The 20,333-nt window shown below is 43.4% G+C and overlaps 1 protein-coding gene across 2 annotated transcripts; it reads left to right on the forward strand.

Annotated features, from left to right (window-relative positions):
* Positions 1-2,450: 2,450 nt before the first annotated feature.
* Positions 2,451-18,507, forward strand: SFPQ (splicing factor proline and glutamine rich). 2 transcript variants are annotated; one of them, XM_077844810.1, is made up of 13 exons: positions 2,451-3,362; positions 3,915-4,103; positions 4,835-5,136; positions 5,233-5,328; positions 6,156-6,352; positions 6,453-6,537; positions 6,887-7,004; positions 7,334-7,382; positions 7,462-7,583; positions 10,042-13,225; positions 16,394-16,437; positions 17,476-17,562; positions 18,419-18,507. In XM_077844810.1, exons 1-10 carry the CDS (start codon positions 2,556-2,558, stop codon positions 10,177-10,179), a joined length of 2,103 nt encoding a protein of 700 aa, XP_077700936.1. In that variant the 5' UTR covers positions 2,451-2,555; the 3' UTR covers positions 10,180-13,225; positions 16,394-16,437; positions 17,476-17,562; positions 18,419-18,507. The 2 variants fall into 2 exon arrangements, with proteins under 2 accessions (XP_077700936.1, XP_077700937.1); XM_077844811.1 differs by lacking the exon at positions 10,042-13,225.
* The last annotated feature ends 1,826 nt before the right edge of the window (positions 18,508-20,333 follow it).

Below are 20,333 nucleotides of genomic sequence, written 5' to 3' on the forward strand. Positions count from 1 at the left end.
GGTTTAGCGCCGCCTGCAGCCCAGGGCGTGATCCTGGAGACCTGGGATCCAGTCCCATGTCAGGCTCCCTGCGTGGGGCCTGCTTCTCCCTCTGCCTGTGTCTCTGCCTCTCTCTTCTCTCTCTGTGTATCTCATGAATAAATAAATAAAATATTAAAAAAAAAAGAGAGAAGCAGTTATGGGATTTTGCAACACGTGGATCACTGGCATCCTTGGCAAGGCATCCTTTAAGGGGAGAAGAGTAGACAGATTGGGGTGGATTTAAGAGGAAATTGAAGTGAGGAAATGGAGACCTCTAGTGTAGACAACTTGCTTTGGTTTTGTAAAGAGGACTGGAGAAATGAGATCAAAGGATGAGGGAAAGTTTTGTTTATTTTTAAGATGACAGTGTTAAAAAAAAAAAAATAAGATGACAGTGTTCCAGTAGAAGTCATTGATGATACACCAAGGCAAAATCCTTGAGAAGGTGGGTGGGGGGGTTGGGGGGTTAGGATCCACAGCACTAGGGGAGGGGTCTGCCCTTTGACAAGAACAAAGACACATTTTCATGGTATCAGGAAGGAAGACAGAGAGGACAGGTACAAATACAAGGAGGCTGGAGGCTTCCAGTTGGATGAAAATGTTCCCCTCTGATGATTTTTATTTTCTCAAAGAAATAGAAGAATTAGTTATGGTGAAGTGAGAGAAGGTTCAGGAGTTAGAAGAGACAAAGCATGAAATACACTATTTCTGGAAGTGAAGAAGTGGGAAAGTGACTTTAGTGAGATTCACTAAGATTGCCAAAAAAAAAAGTCAGAAAGAAAAAAAAATCTGATGCCCTTTGAGACTTGTGGTCAAGACTTTATTTATTTATTATTTATTATTTATTTATTTATTTATTTATTTAAAGACTTTAAAGTGAAAGCCTCTGCTCTCCCCTTAAGCAGGTGAATAGTAGGGTCCAACTGGAACTGGGGTTTTACCAAGTGAGTATGATGGAGAAAGAGAACAAGAATTGTATGTGTAAGCAGTCATAACATCTAAACCTGGTGACAGAGGATATGAATATAAGAATGGGGGAGGTGGTGAAAGAGTAGTATGTTGACCGATTTGGAGGTTTTGGGGGGGTGGGAGTCAAAGAATCGGAGTTACTATTGATCGGACAGTTGAGATTCTCGAAAGGAAATTCTAGGGACGCTGTAGCTCCCGGCAGTGACAAGGACAAGAGGACTGTGATGCGGGTTGGCCGCCCACTAGGGACAGGAGGGAAGGGAAGGCTGTGGGGGTGAAGAACTGGCGGCGTATTGGGTAGTCGTTCAAACAGGTGTTGAACGATGAGAAGTCGAGATGGGAAGGAGGACTGTGCGCCCCGAGCTAGGATGCAAGGAGGACGGATCCATCAGGACGGTAACCAAGACGAGTATTACAGGATTTGGCCAAGGTACTTCAGAGTTAAGAGTTTGAAGTAGGGCATCCAGATACTTCTCATTGTTGGATTCCAAAGAAATATATATATTTAGGATTTTATGTATTTATTCATCAGAGATACAGAGAGAGAGGCATAGACACAGGCAGAGGGAGATGCAGGCTCCACGCAGGGAGCCCGACGTGGGCCTTGATCCCGTGACCCCGGGGTCACGCCCTGGGCCGCAGGCAGGTGCTCAACCGCTGAGCCACCCAGGGATCCCCTTATTTTATGTTTTAAAAGATTTTATTTATTTATTCATAGAGACATAGGGAGAGACAGAGGCAGAGACACAGGCGGAGGGAGAAGCAGGCCCCACACAGGGAGCCGTAAGCGGGACTGGATCCGTGACCCGGGGTCACGCCCTGGGCCGCAGGCAGGTGCTCAACCGCCGCCCCGGGCGGCCCCGGAAGACCTATTGCAACATTGTAACCTTAAAGTATCTTCCGAGGTCAGAAGGTGTCGAGCATTGGTGGAATCAGGGAAAATGTTACAGTCCTCGGGCAACTTGCGTTAGAGAGCTGCAGGCGCGGCAGCACGGGTCCTTCCGAGCGCAGGCCGCCCCCCGCGGGGCCTCTGCCCAGGCGCCATCTCGCGTGCGCGCGGAGCCCGAGGACCCCACGCCCCATTCCGAGGGCGCCGCGCGGGGCGGGTTGCACGCTGAGCGGCCGGCGGCGCTGGGGGTCCGCCGGGAGGACAGGGTGGGCGACCTCCCTCCGCGGGAGCGGTCGGGCCCTGCTGAGCACGCTACGTTGGTCTGCGGACCCCTTTCAAATTTCTGGCAGCAAATCGCAGCGGCCTTCGGCCAACTCCTCTCCTGTTCATTGGCCACCTGGAAACTCCAGCCCCTCCGCGCTGCCCTCCGCTCCGCCGGAAGCCAATCGGCAGCAGCGGCGCTCCGTCACCGGGCGTCATCGCCGACCGCGCGTGCCATTGGCCCAGGGAGCTGCCGATCGAAGGGTAGGCGGGGCCGCGCCGGCCGGCCTATATAAGCGGAGGACAAAGGCGGCGCGCCGCCTGTGTCGTCCGCCATCTTGTGCGAAGCAAGGTGGCCTCCACGTTCCCCGAGCGTCTTCTCCGCTTCTGCCTCGACCGCCCCTTGATCACAGACATGTCCCGGGACCGGTTCCGGAGCCGCGGCGGCGGCGGCGGCGGCTTCCACCGGCGCGGAGGCGGCGGCGGCCGCGGTGGCCTCCACGACTTCCGCTCCCCGCCGCCCGGCATGGGCCTCAATCAGAACCGGGGACCCATGGGGCCCGGCCCGGGCCAGGGCGGCCCCAAGCCCCCGATCCCGCCACCACCTCCGCACCAGCAACAGCAGCAGCCGCCGCCGCAGCAGCCGCCGCCGCAGCAACCGCCGCCGCTTCAGCCGCCGCCGCATCAGCCGCCGCATCAGCAGCCGCCGCCGCCGCAGGACTCGTCCAAGCCTGTGGGTCCTCAGGGGCCCGGCCCGGCGCCGGGAGTGGGCAGCGCGCCGCCGGCCTCCGGCTCGGCACCGCCCGCGACTCCTCCGACCTCGGGGGCCCCTGCGGGCCCGGGGCCCACCCCGACTCCGCCGCCCGCCGTCACCTCGGCGCCGCCTGGGGCGCCCCCGCCCGCGCCGCCGAGCAGCGGGGTCCCCACCACCCCGCCCCAGGCCGGGGGCCCGCCGCCTCCGCCCGCAGGGGGCCCGGGCCCGGGGCCTAAACAGGGCCCAGGCCCCGGAGGCCCGAAAGGCGGCAAAATGCCGGGCGGGCCGAAGCCCGGCGGCGGCCCGGGCCTGAGTACCCCCGGCGGCCACCCCAAGCCGCCGCATCGGGGCGGCGGGGAGCCGCGCGGAGGGCGGCAGCACCATCCGCCCTACCACCAGCAGCACCACCAGGGGCCCCCGCCCGGCGGGCCCGTCGGCCGCAGCGAGGAGAAGATCTCCGACTCGGAGGTGAGTGTCCCCACACCCCCGCCCGCCCCGGGCTTCGCGGCGGTGTCCCTAAGATGGCGGCGACCCCCGCCTCCTTCTCTTCTCGGCCTCCATTTTGTCGGGGACCGGAAGAGGCGCGTGCGCGTGCGCGGCTGCGGGGGGCGGGGCCCAGGAGCCTGAGGAGGGCTGCGAGGCCGGGGGCGTTGCGGCCTGCAGGGCGCAGGCGCCCGTCAGGTGGGGGTCGGCGCGGCGTCGAGGACTCGACTTTCTCATCTGGCGCTTGACCGACGAGCGCTGTGACCTAAGCGCCGCAGCGGTTGCGGTTGGTGAGGGCCTCGCCGTCGGCGGCTGAGCGGGTGGCTCGTGTGGAGTGGAGCCTGGAGCGGCCAGCCGTCGGTGCTGTTGGCCTGGGCGCCCCGCCGGTGCAGGGAAATGGCGAGCTTGACCCCGGATGGGGCCGAGGAGCCCCCGATCGATGCGGTCACGGGTCCGAGAGGAGTGAGCCTTGTCGCCGGGGTTTTTCCTACCCGCGGAGGTCACCGGTGTCTGAACGGCTCCTTCCTGTTCCGTTAGGGGTTCAAAGCCAACTTGTCGCTCCTGAGGAGGCCTGGAGAGAAAACCTATACGCAGCGCTGCCGGTTGTTTGTCGGGAATCTACCTGCTGACATCACGGAGGATGAATTCAAAAGACTCTTTGCTAAATACGGAGAACCAGGAGAAGTTTTTATCAACAAAGGCAAAGGATTTGGGTTTATTAAACTTGTGAGTTTTGTTTTTGTTTTTGTTTTTGTTTTGTTTTTTAAGCTTTCGTTCATTCATGAGAGGCAGAGGCAGAGGGCTCCATGCGGGGAGCCTGACGTGGGTGGGACTCCATCCGCGTCTCCAGGATCACGCCCTGGGCGGAAGGCGGTGCTAAACCGCTGGGCCACCCGGGCTTCCCAGTAATTCTATTTTTAAAGTTTCTTTTTTTTTTTTTTTTTAACTTTGTTTACTTATTTATTCATGAGAGAGAGGGTGGGGGCAGAGACACAGGCAGAGGGAGAAGCAGGCTCCATGCAGGGAGCCCGACGTGGGACTCGATCCCGGGTCTCCAGGATCGCGCCCTGGGCGGAAGGCAGCGCCAAACCCCCGAGCCACCTGGGCTGCCCTGGTTTGGGGGGATTTTCTTTGATGTGGATTTGGAAGGTTTTCCTTGTTTATTAGCTATTACAAACTCTAATGTTCAAACCAACAATAATAAGTTGGTTTTTAAATTTTTTATCATTTTTCTGGAAAAGATGCATCTACTGCGTGGTGAATGTTGATACCTAAATGAAGAGGTTAGTGAGAGCTCTAACTACGCACGGGTGGGGGGGCGGTGTTCGGCAGTTCGGGGGGAGGGCTCCCTGAAGATGCTTGAACTGAGCTGGAGGAAGGAGTGGGAGTTAGGTTTTTGACAGTTGAATGGGCCTTAGCCAGCCTTGAGGTCATTAACTTGAGTCTGGTATTTTCAGGAATCTAGGGCATTGGCTGAAATTGCCAAAGCTGAACTGGATGATACACCCATGAGGGGTAGGCAGCTTCGGGTTCGCTTTGCCACACATGCTGCTGCCTTGTCCGTGCGAAATCTTTCACCTTATGTTTCCAATGAACTGTTGGAAGAAGCCTTTAGCCAATTTGGTCCTATTGAGAGGGCTGTTGTAATTGTGGATGATCGTGGGAGATCTACAGGGAAAGGCATTGTTGAATTTGCTTCTAAACCAGCGGCAAGAAAAGCATTTGAAAGATGCAGCGAAGGTGTTTTCTTACTGACAACGTAAGTTCTTATGTTCTTCTACTTTTTATTAACTTGGATGGAGAAATTGAGATAAAAACTGAAACCATTTAAGACGGGAACCATTTTTGTTGTTAGAACGCCTCGTCCAGTCATTGTGGAACCACTTGAACAATTAGATGATGAAGATGGCCTTCCTGAAAAACTTGCACAGAAGAATCCAATGTATCAAAAGTAAGATTGGTTTATTATTTTTTTAAAAGATTTTCTCTATTCACGAGAGGCAAAGAGAGAGGCAGAGACACAGGCAGAGGGAGAAGCAAGCTCCATGCCGGGAGCCCAATGCGGGACTCAATCCCAGGACCCCAAGATCACGCCCTGGGCCAAAGGCAGACACTCAACCACTGAGCCACCCAGGCGTCCCAAATTGGTTTATTCTAAGGGATTTTTTTTTGTTTTTTTTCATTGCAAATGGAACTCTAGTAATTTTTCAGTTTTGTATAGAGAATACAAAATTCTTTGGAATATATGTGCTTGGTAGAACTTTTAAGGCTCAGGAAGTAGATGCTTAGTGTTTGTTGCTAAGATAGGTATATTTTATATGCAGTTTTGTTTTGTCTTTTAAACGACTGCGTGATGAATAGGTGTTTCTCTTTTTAAGGATGGAAAATAACGTTCTTGATTAAGAATTTGCTAAGTAAACAATTTTAAAATTTTTATATTTGTAGACTTATTTGAGACCATGAGCCAAGTGTGCTTTGTTTGGGGTGGGGGTGGAGGGTAGAGGGAAAGAATATCAAGGGTGCTCTGCAGGGCTCAGTCTCATGGCTCAGATGCTCCACTGACTGAGCCACCCAGGTGGAACACTTCAATTTGGATGTAATGCTATGTTACATGAACCAAGGTGGTCTTTGCCTTTTGGCCTTTTTTTTTTTTTTTTTTTTGCCTTTTGGCATTTCTTACAAGTGATAGACTAGGGAGGGAAGTCCGCATTTTGGGGGCAAATCAGGTAGTATTTCTTGTGGGCACCCACAAATTGGTTAATGTTTAAATATTGTTAGGGAGAGAGAAACACCTCCTCGTTTTGCCCAGCATGGCACATTTGAATATGAATATTCTCAGCGATGGAAGTCCCTGGATGAAATGGAAAAACAGCAAAGGGAACAAGTTGAAAAAAACATGAAAGATGCGAAAGACAAATTGGAAAGTGAAATGGAAGATGCCTATCATGAGCATCAGGCAAATCTTTTGCGTCAAGGTAAAAGATTTTTTTGTGTAAATGTCACTGATAGGATCAGTTGCCTTTTGAACTTTAGAACTCCATTAATGTGAATTCAAAACAATTTTTTAATGTTCAGATCTGATGAGACGCCAGGAAGAATTAAGACGCATGGAAGAACTTCACAATCAAGAAATGCAGAAACGTAAAGAAATGCAACTGAGGTAAAATTTTGTTAGGCTATTAAGTCTTTTTTTCTGTGTTAACGTTTAGAGGAAAAGATAACTGAAATTTTGCAAGTGAGTCTGATGGGGTTAGGGAGAGGTTAAATGCTATTATGTCAGTATTGGCTTAACACTAAGTTGGAGTAGATGTAGGGTTTCCGTTGTTGTTGATGCCTGTTTTCTTTGCCAGCAGTTTCTAAGGCTACTCTCCATTCTCCAGGCCTTCATGTGTGTTTGCTCTAATCTAGACTTTGTTAAAGCTCTGAGGCAAATTTCTAGCTTTCTTCAAATTGACTTTTTAAAAGCTGTGGATGACGCTTCAGTTTACATGCTTGATGAATATTTCCAGGCAAGAAGAAGAACGGCGTAGAAGGGAAGAAGAGATGATGATTCGGCAGCGTGAGATGGAAGAACAAATGCGACGCCAAAGAGAGGAAAGTTATAGCCGGATGGGCTACATGGATCCAGTAAGTAAAATCCTATTGAAATGTAATTGGAGTTGTCTACAAAACTTGGAGGTACCTAAAATCACATTTTTCTCAATTTATTATGGCACTTCACATTTCTGCTGTTCTTTTTATAAATGTATTATCATGCTTAATATGCCTTGAGTTTTATCTTTTTGGCTGGGCCTAAAGATTTCATTGGTTTAGGAAGAAGCTTTATGGGTTGTATGATAAATCTTCTAAATATAGTCATAACTTTTTTTAAAAGTCTTGGAAATTTTTTTTGTCTTTTCAAGAATTATTGGTATGGATAGAGTACAGGTGTATGAAAGGATTTTATTTTCTTGTAGAGAGAAAGAGACATGAGAATGGGTGGTGGAGGAGCAATGAACATGGGAGGTAAGCATGAAAATCGAATTAGCGATACATTTGAGAGCAGTATTCTGGTTGCTTTATAACCAGCATTTTTGTTTCATAGATCCCTATGGTTCAGGAGGCCAGAAATTTCCACCTCTAGGTGGTGGTGGTGGCATAGGTTATGAAGCTAATCCTGGAGTCCCACCAGCAACCATGAGTGGTTCCATGATGGGAAGCGACATGGTAATGTATCCTGTGTGACGTAGTACAAAGGAAATTCTCATTTTTCACAACTTACGTGTGTGTGTTTTGTTTTTTGTTTTTTGTTTTTTGTTTTTGTTTTTGTTTTTTAAGTAGGTAACTGGACCTCTTTTTTAGTTCCCTTATCATGTAAATCATAATCTCGAGGAGTATTTTGGCAACAAAGAAGATCTCAGTGTGTGGTAACCTAAACTGAAACGGTTGCCAACAAGAAGTCAATGCTGTCAGTAGTATGTTGGAATTCTCTTTGGCAATAAGTAGACATAGGGGCTTTCCATTATATTGCTTGTGTACTTTTGCACTCTAGCACATGGCAAATCCAAATTCTAAATGTTAGATGACGTACCTGATTATTCTACATCCAAGTGAGAGTAATCATATGGCAAACTGTCATTCATTAAGTTGGTATTTGCCATAAGTATGAATCAGACTTGTAGTTTATAGCTTTAGGCATGTTCTAGTGATGTGTAGGACTTTGACCTATATTTGGTGTGGTTTCTACCCATGAAAAGGGAGTTGTTTACTGTTTTGACTCGTCGTTTCCCACTTGTTGGGCCTGTCAATAGGTGCACCTTCTAAAATAAACTGACATCTCTATTTTGCTACAGGATAGTAAAAACCAATGACAATTTTAAGCATACTAATTGTGTGCATTTGATCTGAACCTTCTTGATGCTTTCATATTATAACTGTACAGATAGCCTGTCAGGATGCTTTAGAACCACCAAGTGAATTGGTTGGAGTGGCTGTGTTAGGGCCTTAACAAATCCGTAGGAAAATTGAATATTGGATTTAGAGGTGGGCTTAGAGAAGAGTGCATTTTCACAAGTGAACTGAATCTTGATTGGTTCACCTGCAGGCTTTTGGCAAAGGAGGGAAGCTGCAGCACCTAGCTCGTTAGATTCATCTTTAACATAGGAATATAAAGAAATAGTATGGGGCCTCATCTGCTTAAAATCTATTTAAGGTTTTTTGAGAATTGGAATTGTAAGTAGCTGTTTGGGTTAAACATAGTGTTACTAGCTTTCTTTTAAATTTAGAAAATAAATGTGGGCAACATTTGGTTTATATGCTTCCTAAAAGGTAGATTGTAGGTCTGTATCAAATTTGTAAAATCTAATTTGACGTGATGTTCCCACAATTAAGGTTCTTTCTATGTCCCGTGTAATGGGTAGGGTTCTAAAATGTTGCAATAACGTAATTGTGAAACCCCAAAATTTTCTCACCGCTTTTGAGATAACGTAGCACAATGCGCTAAAACCTTGAAATTTTTAGAATTTTGAGAAATAGTTTAAGGGATTGAGTTTCAGATTTTTAAGTAGCCATGTATAGTATTTAGTAGGAAACATGTTGGAACTATGTATAGGAACAGTTAAACTCTGATGCTCCCTCCCCTCCCCCCCCAATTTTTGGAGTGTTGCTCTTAGTAACTGATTTATTTTGAATGAGATTTGAAAGATAGTTGAGGCTTCTGTGGTTTGCATATGTATAAGGTTTTTTCTGTTTGAGGAACATAGGTTTCTCAGATTAGAAGTACTTAAAACTAGATGGAATAATAAAATCCTGCTTTATTGCAGTCATTTAAGATTGGTGTTTAGGCTCTTGGGGAGATAGCCAAAACGTGGCATCATAGCTAAGTGCCAGTGGGCTTTCAAAGACCCGAAGGAAAAGCTGGGACAGTGTGGGGGTGGGCTGTGTATTCAGTCAGTTTGCAACAATACAGACTACTACTGTGAACATAATTGTCTCTGGTTATATAGTGATGTTTCTGAAGGTGGTATATTTGTGAGAATATGGCAACAAGTTAAATGAAGTTACTGTGCCGGTTAAGTGACTAAATCTATTAGTCTTTTATGCTTTTTCTTTTTGTAGTCTGGTAGCATTTTATTAAAACTTTGAACTTTTTAAGATTTCTGCAACTTAGCAGATGTGTCTTAAGATCTTGAAAAGCACAAGGTTTCTTAAGCAGCTCATGCCACTAACTGGTGAGTAGGTCTTTGTCACTTCATTGAGTGCATTGAATCTGTCTGGTTGGGCTTGTTAGGCTTACTTGGAAATTAAATTTCCTGTTGAGACCTTGAAAGTGAGAAGTTTGCAAGCTTTTCCAGTGGGTTAATCTGATGTGAAATTTCTTAAAACTCATTTTGGAATGGGTTTTCACATCTGCACTAATTTCTTAAATTTTTTAGCACTACAGGGAAGACCTATTCTTTGAAACAGGTGTATGAGAATGGCTCAAGTGGGAACATACCACAAGGCATGTATTATCGTAAACTAATTTTCAAATTACCCTTTTTTCCTTTCTATGTTCCCGGTACCTGTGGATCGACTCATTGGTGATTGTATCGACGAACGTTGACTACGGAACCTTCTAAAATATTTACTTAACACACATGGACATCAACTACATATAATGAACTGTTAATTACTGTTCCAATAGCGTACTGAGCGCTTTGGGCAGGGAGGTGCGGGACCTGTGGGTGGACAGGGTCCTAGAGGAATGGGGCCTGGAACTCCAGCAGGATATGGTAGAGGGAGAGAAGAGTATGAAGGCCCAAACAAAAAGCCCCGATTTTAGATGTGATATCTAGGTTTTCATTCCAGTTTGTTTTTGTCTTTTCTTGTTTAGATACCAATCTTTTAAATTCTTGCATTTTAGTAAGAAAGCTACCTTTTTATGGATGTTAGCAGTTTATTGACCTAATATTTGTAAATGGTCTGTTTGGGCAGGTAAAATTATGTAATGCAGTGTTTCAAACAGGGGAATTTTTTTCCTTTTTATTTCCTTTTTTTTTTTTTTTTAACTGTATAATGTCCCTCAAGTTATGGCAGTGTACCTTGTGCCACTGAATTTCCAAAGTGTACCAATTTTTTTTTACTGTGCTTCAAATAAATAGAAAAAATAGTTATAATATGGATCTTCAACTTTGCCATTCATGCTTCTATGCACATTAGGCTAGGTATTCCACTTTGAAAGCATGAGCGTGTCTAGGCCTTTGAATGGCACATGCCATTTCTGGGAAATGTATCTGTAGGCTAAGTATTGCTTTCTAAAAATAAGTACCCCCTTGTTTTAAAAAGAAGAAATGCATATTGAAGTAGTTTCATGATTTGATTTGTTTGGCATTATAGGAAGCAAGCTGGTGCTAAGTATTTTTAAATGGTTATGTAAGCAAGCTGAACTGTAAATCTTCCTTCAGGAATGTGTATTAAGATTATGGAATGGGTGAAAGACTATGGATAGGGGAGAAAGTGGGTATGACTAAATGGATCTTTATGGCCCTATGATCTATCCTTTCCTTGAAAGTTTCTGAAGAAAAGTGGAAAGATCATTCTGTTGCATTCCTCCATTCTTGTTTTTAAAAGAACAAGTCCCAAGCCCTACAAATGGCTTGTACTGAACTTTCACATTTGAATTAAAGATTGTTAAACATGAAGCCTTTTCATGTATTACTTCAAGCGATTTATGAAGATGGGGATTTAGTCTGAAAAAAGCAACTTGAAAGTAAGAAGCGTAGTAACCATAAAGTAGGTGTAGCTATATATACATTTGTATTCTGTAACTTTTACATCTCCTTGTGCTACTGCTGGTGGGCAAAATCTGTAGGACTAAAAATCTTATTCTCTTGTCTAAGAACTAGTGGTGACTGTAAATGACAAATAGGGTTGCAGATAACGATTCTTACTGTAAAATATTTGTTAACCTGTTTTTCCATAGTTTACTTTCGATGTAGCACTAAATCTGGAGAGAGTTGCTCATGTTACACAGTACAAATAGCCCTTTCTCCCACCATAAAGTTTTGGAGTGTTTCGATGGTGTTGTCAGTTGTCAACTTCATTGAATCTCCTTCCATTAGGATAAGACATTCTGACTTACTACTACAGTAGATTGTTACTGTTGACTGTTAGTACGACGGGAACCTGTTGTCCCAGTGCATATATGTTAGCAGAGGAACGACTTCCTAAAAGTAGGTAAAGTAACTGAACGGTTTGGCTTTGTTCTTAGATGTGTCCATTCAAATTTGTACATTACAGAACTCTTCCTATGGAATGTGTCTTCCTCCTTTTCACCTCTGTTGTTGGTGCTAATTGGCAAAAGTAAAATTCTAAATCAAATCTTGGTTAAAATGCTGAAGGTCAGTATTGTGCCTGAGTACAAAGGGAGACCTATCCTTGAAACAATTGAACACTTTGTGCATAGGAAACTGGATAATACTAAAAGTAAAACACTAGTGGAGTATAAAGGCATGTCACTCAATTCTGGTTGTGTGACTGACAGGTACATTGTGTGCTAATTAAGGAAGAGAATCTCCTTAGAAAATGCTCATTATTTCTTCACCAAGAAAGACACTTGGAAATGGGTAGTAGTTCTACCATAATTCTATCAATGAGGAAGTTTTGTCCTAAGTCATTAATTGGTGATATGTATGAGGTTTTCTGTATGGAAACAAGGGTCTGGATTGGAAAGGAATCCATTACAATTTGATTGAATTGTATGGTAGGGACTCCACTAATAATAAAATAAGGGGTGTTCATGGGACACCCATAGAGGGTGAACTTGAATGTGTGTGTGGGGGGGGCTGGTGGGGAAGTGGGAAAATCTGCCTATAAAATTAATGTTTCAGTTTATTTTTCAGATTACATGCCTTTCTTTATAAGGGATGCTGGCACAGACCCCTAAAATAAGATTTTGTTAGTACTATACCTTTGAAGAGTGGTGAAGGATGCTAATGGATAATCTCCTGAAAGTTGTGGTTTTGATAGCCTTACTGTGGGCTGTAGAATTGCTAAACCTTGTTTAGCAAATAATGTTGCTTAGTTTCCACTAAGTTTTGCCTTTCATCCCTGAAGCAGCAGTGTACCAAGGGTTGTAAGCTACTCAAATAGACTTTTCAATAAGTCTTGCAATGCATATGATAGTTTTTAGACTAATGTGAATTTAAATCATCTTAAAAAGGAATTTCCTAAAAACTGATAAGAACATGGGGTGGGAAAGGGAATGTAGTACTTTTGGAGTATTTTAGCCATTTTTCTCATTTAAAGAAACCACCTGCCCCCATTTCCTCTTCTCCACTTTCTCTCATAATTTTGTTTTAAGAGGAACACTGATCCGTTTTAAGCTTATTACTCCTAATCTTTAAAAATTGCATTCTCTAAGAGACCCCAGTGTATTTAATAGGTACCTTATAAGATGAACCCAGTGGCTCACATTCAGTGAAACCATAATCCTCTTGGCTTAGAACACTAATTAAACTCCTAAGAAGTACTGTAAACCCCACCACTCTATATATAGATGTATTATAACACTAATATAAACAGATAATCTGGGAAATTGTAACGTTACGCCTGTGCAATTTTTTTATAAGTGGCATATCATGGCAGACAAAAATTTAGATACTTGGCTTTTCTTGGGCAAGCCACTATGTTGTGGCGGAATGTTTTCTGGTGTTCTTGGACTGCAATTATGCACTATTAAAGTAGTGGCCTGCTACATAACTGCATTTAGCCAGCATTTCTGCAGTGCGTAACTGTGAGGAACGTAGTACCGCAAATGGCAATGGACATTAGGACCCGGATGTAGTATTCCTGCTTGCTCCAAGATTCTCATTGCCGACTGCATACAGGTAGGTAACAAGCAATATAATCTAACTTGGTGACTTGCTATGTACTTTTATTCCGTGGGCATTCTGACATCACACTTCTGACGATGAAATTACAGTGCAGCACCTAACACTTGTATGGTAAAGCTAGTTTCTATCCAAACTGCGTGGGTTTGGGTTTAGAGCTGTAATTTGTCAGGCAGACTTCAGTGCTGTTGCAGTTCTCAGATAAAAAGTGCAAACTTGATTCTTTGGTATGTCTGAGTTGCGTGGTTTCCTTTAGTTGCATTGTAACTGAAGAGAACCTGGAGCACATCAGTGGTGTGGGGGAGAGGGAAGCAAACCATACTGGGGAAGTAGAGCGCTGTTAGCACCTTGACATGGACTGTATATAGCCTGTGATACTGAGTCTCTGTTGTAGCAAACTGACCTCCTGCCCACAGGTCAGCACTATTGATTTCAGCATTCAATCTTGGTAATTATTCTGCAGGTTGAGTGAATTAAGAGTAAAAGTACAGTTTTTTTTTTGTAATGTGAACTAAATTTTTTTTTTTTAATGGGCTTCACGGGAATACCTTTGTTACTAACGTGGGCTTAGGTGGGAATCTAATGTGAATAGTTCAAGTTATGTGACTTGTCTAAATATGTCTATGCTCTAAACCTGGGGAAAGTGGTGTGGCATGTTGACTTGCCTGCAGTTGAAGACATGTTGGGAATCATTTCCCAATCCTAAGACTTTTCGTCGTATTCTGTAGGATAACTGCAAATGTTCAGAGTAGCTTTTCGAATTTGGTTCCCTTAGCTTTAGGGATGTGATGTTATAATCCAAAGTGTTCACCAAAAGAAACAAAAAAGAGTCTTCAAAAGCACCTTCTTTTGTTGCTTAGGGCTTAATAAGCTTTTTGTAAGCTTTGCATCGACTGTTGTTCCAGACCTCAATTCCACTTAACTTTGGTCTCCGAGCTGGTTTTTAGCTAGCATGCATGAGAAGAAACAGCTTTCACGTATAATGCTTTCTGCTCTGTAACTGGAAAGTTTGGTTTACTTTGCATAAATGCCGGTGAAAACTCTTCCTGACTATGAGAATTTTCTTTCATTGTATCAAGAAAAATGCCTTGCTCCTTGGCAAGCAATTCACAAGGTGGGGACAAATTGGTACTTTAATATGTAGTCTATTCAAGCAAATACCTTGACTCTCCTGTTAGGTGAAAAAGCAAACGGTGACTAGTTTAGCTGTATATTAATAATACAATGCAGTGCAAACATAATGCTCAGTATTAGTGACAAGAGTGTCACTAAATTGACATACAACCCTGATTGGGTTTTCCTGTGGCATAATCATTAAATCGGTGGCCAACACTTGCTACCGTGATTAGTGATTCAAGTGCTTAGAAATAAAAGCTCAGGTTTATTTCTTAATAGTCAATAACAATTTTGCAGAGAATGTACTCCTTATATAATCTATGGACTTGAGGAAAATCATTGGGGAGGGGGGTTAATTTTGCTTCATTTCTGCTTACTTCAAGGTGACTAGGTTTTTGCACTTTCAAATGAGAAACTTGTGACTTAAGTCATTCTTACTAGTTTCGATTTGTATGTAGCTATAATTTGTGAATTTTAGTGTAGAGGCTCTTAAAAACATTCACTCAAAAAGCTGGGAATAAATGGGTTTCAGTAACACTATACCGAGGTGCTTGCATTGTATTTCATAGTCTTTTCTTGTTACAAACCAAAATTAATTATTTTTAATGAGAATTCTCCGAGGTTCAGAAGTGTGATGCCAGAATGCGTTTTCGTACTGTTAGGCCCTTGGAACAGATACCGGTGCTTTCTGAAAGATGAAAGAAATGGAATGGGTACTCCTCACACAAGGTTGCAAAACCTACAAAGAATGCCTAAGAGTCTCATTTTTCCCCAAGAAAAGAGATGCGTGTGACTAGTTTTGGACTTTTAACCTTAATGGGGGTTGCATGTCTCCTATTGTTAATCATTGTCAGCTGCAGTGACATGATCCACAGTCCTGCATTTACTGCCTTTCCCTTAATGATTTTGGACAGGTTTGAGAGAGCCAGGATGTTTGTTCTGGGCCCTTTATTTGGTTTTGGCTTTAGCTGATAATGCTTCAGTGTTCTGTCAGCTAGTGCAGTTCTCAAATGGCTGCCTATTAGGGAAAGAATTCTGAGGATTTGACTGCTCCTAATCATCTGTCATTGCTGCTAGATAATGATTGGCAATTTTTAAGACTCAACTGTGGAAATCTCACAGTTGGTAAACCATCAACCATAAAAATGTTGCTTTTGAACACCAGTGCTGAAAAGATTTTATTTGGAGGGTGAGAAGGGGGCAGGATGCAGAATAGGACAATCTGGAGAATGGGGGAGAATGCAAAACGATATAGTATCCCTTATGGATGGTACATGTGCAACAGGGAACTTTTTTTTTTTTTTTAATCCCTTGGCAGTAACTGATAATCAGGGAGGAAGAAAAACCTGGAACTTGAATTAAGGCTGATCTTTCTGGTTTTTGTGCACCGTGGCCCTGCCAGGCATATATAGTGAAGGTGAATGTCTTCTCCCTCAGAAAAACTCAGGTTCCTTGCTGTCCCGAAGAAGGCATAGCTTCCCTGCTAACTTAAAACTCAGTGAGGACTTGGAGGGAAAGAACGAGGCAAATACCTAGGACTGCAGGGTAACAACTGCATTGTTGTGTACTGTGGAATGGGGAGGGCACTCTTGGAGGACTCCTGCTGACGGTGGTCAATCCACCTGACAATGGAAGACCTACTTGAATGGGGGCAGGGTATGTGCTTTTATCTAAAAAGAGAGCTGATGTTAAAACTCCTTTGGTAAGGTGAACGTTGTCACATACCTTCTCATAAGGGATAGTATATTTTGGGTTGCAGTCAAACTTGATTGTGCTCAGACTGGTGAAAATAGCAGATACAGGCTTTTGTATTTTAAATAAGATACAGTTTTTATTTGAATTCAGCTGTCTACTTTATTACTTTACATAAGAGTAATTTTAGATTTTTTCCCCCCATCAAGTTTCTTCCTGTTTTTTTTTTTAAATGCTGTAACTTGCCCCCCCAATCTTTGTCTCTGGAATTTTACTCTTTAAATTTTGAAGTTAACTAGCATTTTCAAGCCTTTATACCCTTGTCTTTTATATTAAGTTTCTCTTATTATTCTTTAGGTAAGAATGATTGATGTTGGCTGATACTGGAGTACTTACTCCAAGTAAGTTTCCTTAGAAGTCCTAACCTATAGAAGACTTTTTAATTGAATGTGATTTGCTTATAACAGCTAAAAAATGTGATTTAGCATATGGGGTGAAACATGTTTGATTTTTTAAGATGTTTACTTCTAATACTCATGTGTTTTGTTTGAAAACAACGTGGGTATGTGAGTTAGAGAAAAAGTGGAGACTACTTTTTTTTTTTAATTTTATTTATACATTCATGAGAGGCAGAGACACAGGCAGAGGGAGAAGCAGACTCCCTGTGGGGGAGCCTGATGTGGGGCTTGATCCCAGGACCCTGGGATCAGGACCAGAGCCAAAGGCAGAGGCTCAACCACTGAGCTACCCATGTGCTCCAGGACTACCCTTTTGTTTGTAAAGTTTTGAGCAATAGAATTGACCAAAGGTACATGCTTGAAGGAAGCTCTGTTGTGCACCTGAAACTAATAAACATTGTATGTTAATTATAGTTCTATTATTTTTTTTTTAAAGATCTTTATTAGCATGGTCAGGGTGAGGTGCAGAGGAAGGAGACTCCCCGCTGAGCAGGGAGCCCAATGCAGAGCTTGATCCTGGAACTCCAGGATTGTGACCTGAGCCAAAGGCGGCAGGCACTTAACCAACTGAGCCACTGAGGTGCCCTTATGTTTCAATTGAAAAAGAAGATACAGGGGTTATGTAGAGAAAAGTCAAAGAAGGCTCGAATTAGTGGAGAGATGTTATTTTTTTTTAGAACTCTAAATTCCACTTTTGACACATTCAAAATCTCCCTTAAGAGATCACCCTCTCTTGTACTTATCCAGTAAATATTAGAGAACAGTCCAGTCCAAAATTCCGAAAGTGTGAGGAAAATTGAGAATGTAACTGTAGTGTGTACCAGGTCTTTCTAAGCAATAAGAAGAGCAGAATAAAAAAACCTGGGCCCGAGAATATGCCTCTCGTTGATGTAAGAATAAGATAGACGAAAAGTCAGTAAAAATGTAATATGCTATATGTGTTACTTTAATAAAATTCTAAAATTATATTTTTAATGATAGGTGGATAAGCTATTAGTCTCAAGACGACATCACACATCGTGAGCCAAGAAGGAAAGCCACGACTTGTTAGGCTGAGGAAGTGTCTAGGTAAGCTGAGTGATTGTTCTGCTTTAAGCTGCCTTCATTTCAGAACTCTTGGGTGCTACCACCATGACTACTCGCATGTGAATATTTCGTTTTAACTTACTCTACCTTAAAATTTCCTATGTAGAAAATAAGTTGTTTTATATAGTATTTGAGTACTTAGAGTCATTTTAACAGCCTTGAGGTTTGTGGGCCTTTGTTTTGGTTGGCTCAAGCCTAGGAATGACCAGGAGTTTAGTTTTCAGTAAGAGTATGTACATCCATTCACCTCCCCTTCGTCCTTAGAACTGTGCAGAAGAGGGTTTGGAAAATTAGACGTTGCCTGTTTTTAACCAACTTGTTATGTGATGAGGTCACCTAGAGTTGGTGATGTACTAGAAGGGTTGGCAGTTTTAAAGGGCAACTCAACTGCTGTCGGAGCTGGGAAAGCAGTCCTAGACCGTACGTAAACAAGAGGCCGCGGCTGTGCCAGTAGTTCAGACAGATTGTAGGTGGACGGTGGCTTACTGTCTCATCTGATAAAAGTGACATAAATAGCTTATCACTCAGGTTTAAAGGGCTATTACAATCATTAAAGAGTAAGGTAGAAATAGTGATAAGAAGTAATGACTAGATCTTAAACCTAGGGAAGGCGACAATTGAATCTCTAAGTGGTTGCTGCTAAAGTTCTGGTGAATGGAAGTAAACTTGAATCAAGTAGCTGGTGGCAAAGTAATCACCTCGGTCCATTAAATACTGCTATTACCACATTCCTTGATTAGTATTACTTTGGCGTTAGGAAGCTTACTTGATGCTAAATGGTAAATGACAATTCTGATTCTTAACATCTTTTGGAGTAATTGTTTCTTTTAATTGGCAGGATCAGGTGAACTGTGTCCAGAAAACCAGTGAGGAAGAGGACAAAGAGGAATGAGCAACCCAATTGTTAATAAAGACATTTTTAAATCAGTTTGTGCTTTTGTTTTGGTTTTTGTTTTTAAGTAAGACTTTTTGTTTTCTTGAATTTTCCTTATGTCATCACCTTTTTTTCTAGGTGACATATTATGGGTGTAGAACCTGATAATTCAGGAATCTTCTTGGGCCTTTTGACAGAGCTACTTCAACATAAATTATTGATCCAACTTTATGGCCCTCCCTCCATGTCCTAACTAAACTGACTTAAGCCATCAATATTTTACACTTGCCTTGATTTTTTTATAGATCAGTTTTATTCCTAAAATTAGCATGTGACAAGTAACAGTTAACTCCATTCCCCTCCTTGGTTGGGTTTCAGGCATAATAGCATTTTGTTATCCGATTTTTATATTTAAAAAAAAGAATTGTCAGATATGGTTATTAGGCTACTTATATAACTTCACAAAGAGCCACAAACAGAATTCCATTTGGCCAAAATAACCATATTTTGGTTACCTTGAGTAGCAATTTCTTGAAGTTAAAATGAAGCTGAATTTCATACGCAATAAAATCTTGGGTAGATTCTTTGACTGTAGGTATAGGGAAAAGATTGTTGGCATTGATTGTACAATCTGTTTAATAAATTTGGAAGTAAAATCTGCTTTTCTCCCTTTGCTGTGGTCATTCTTGTTGCTAAAGCATTTGTTCAGGAAATGTAGGAGGCATGTGTTTTTAAAAGGTAATTTGTGGCTGTGTGTCTGGGCTGCATTACTAATGGTGCAGAATTTCAGGAAGTGCTAATTTGTTGATTTGTAATTAAGTAGAAGAAACTCCCAAATTAACATCCTGCTCAGTGTTAACTTGAAAAGGCATGAAGGAAGAGAGTTGAAAGCCACAGCAGTCACTGTTCCCATGGGATTTGCTTTGAAAACCTGTGTAGTGGGTTCCAGGAAGGAGATCGAGACCCTCCTGCTCCTAGTCCTGCTAAGTGGTTGGCATGTCTTCAAAGAAGAGGCCAGCCATCCCAAATTTGCAATCTACTTGGTCCAACTTGACCCCTTTCTAATTGCTTCCTTGGGAACCTCAGGAGCTCAAGGCAAAAGTCAGTACAGTGGTTGGGGCATCATGGGGTCTTAACTACTGGAGTTCTGGGTGTTGAACTGTGGGCCTGGCTGCAGCATCTGCCACGTTCCCAAAGTTGCAGTTCGCTCATTAGTAAAATGAACAGACCATTTTGGGCAATTAGGGTAGAAAGCATTATAGGTGGTGGTTAGCACAGTACTGGGCACAAGGAGCACGTGATGTTTTAAAATCATAGTCCCCAAGGTTCACAGGAAGTTCAAAGGATTTTTTCCTTTATACAATGTAATTAGGTATATGAAGGGCAGGTGTTTTTTTTTTTTTAATTTATTCATGAGAGACAGGCAGAGGGAGAACACGCAGGAAGCCTGACATGGGACTTGATCCCGGGTCTCCAGGATCACGCCCTAGGCTGAAGCGGCGCTAACCACTGAGCCCCGGGGAGCCCTACTATTTTTCTCTGACCTTGTGGAGTCTCCTGTCTGCACAGCTTTGTGCTCTGCCAACGATTCAAAAGCTTTAAACAGATGGCTTTCTCTGCGCATCTCCCTCCGTCCTGTGGTCAGTCGCACACATTGCAGCTGCTTCGGCCGCCTCAAGCAGCCATCTCTGCTCTTTTTTTTTTCTTTTTTTTAAGATTTTATTTATTTAGGGATCCCTGGGTGGCGCAGTGGTTTACTGTCTGCCTTTGGCCCAGGGCATGATCCTGGAGACCCGGGATTGAATCCTACGTCGGGCTCCCGGTGCATGGAGCCTGCTTCTCCCTCTTCCTGTCTCTGCCTCTCTCTCCCACGGTGTGC

This window comes from Canis aureus, chromosome 13 (assembly GCF_053574225.1).
Source record: "Canis aureus isolate CA01 chromosome 13, VMU_Caureus_v.1.0, whole genome shotgun sequence".
NCBI classification, from domain to species: domain Eukaryota; kingdom Metazoa; phylum Chordata; class Mammalia; order Carnivora; family Canidae; genus Canis; species Canis aureus.

Coding starts and splice junctions, on each gene's coding strand:
- SFPQ (XM_077844810.1), top strand. CDS start 2,556: ATGTCCCGGGACCGGTTCCGGAGCCGCGGCGGCGGCGGCGGCGGCTTC. Junction 5,137..5,232: donor GGTGTTTTCTTACTGACAAC/GTAAGTTCTTAT, acceptor TTTTGTTGTTAG/AACGCCTCGTCCAGTCATTG. Junction 7,383..7,461: donor AGGAGCAATGAACATGGGAG/GTAAGCATGAAA, acceptor TTTGTTTCATAG/ATCCCTATGGTTCAGGAGGC.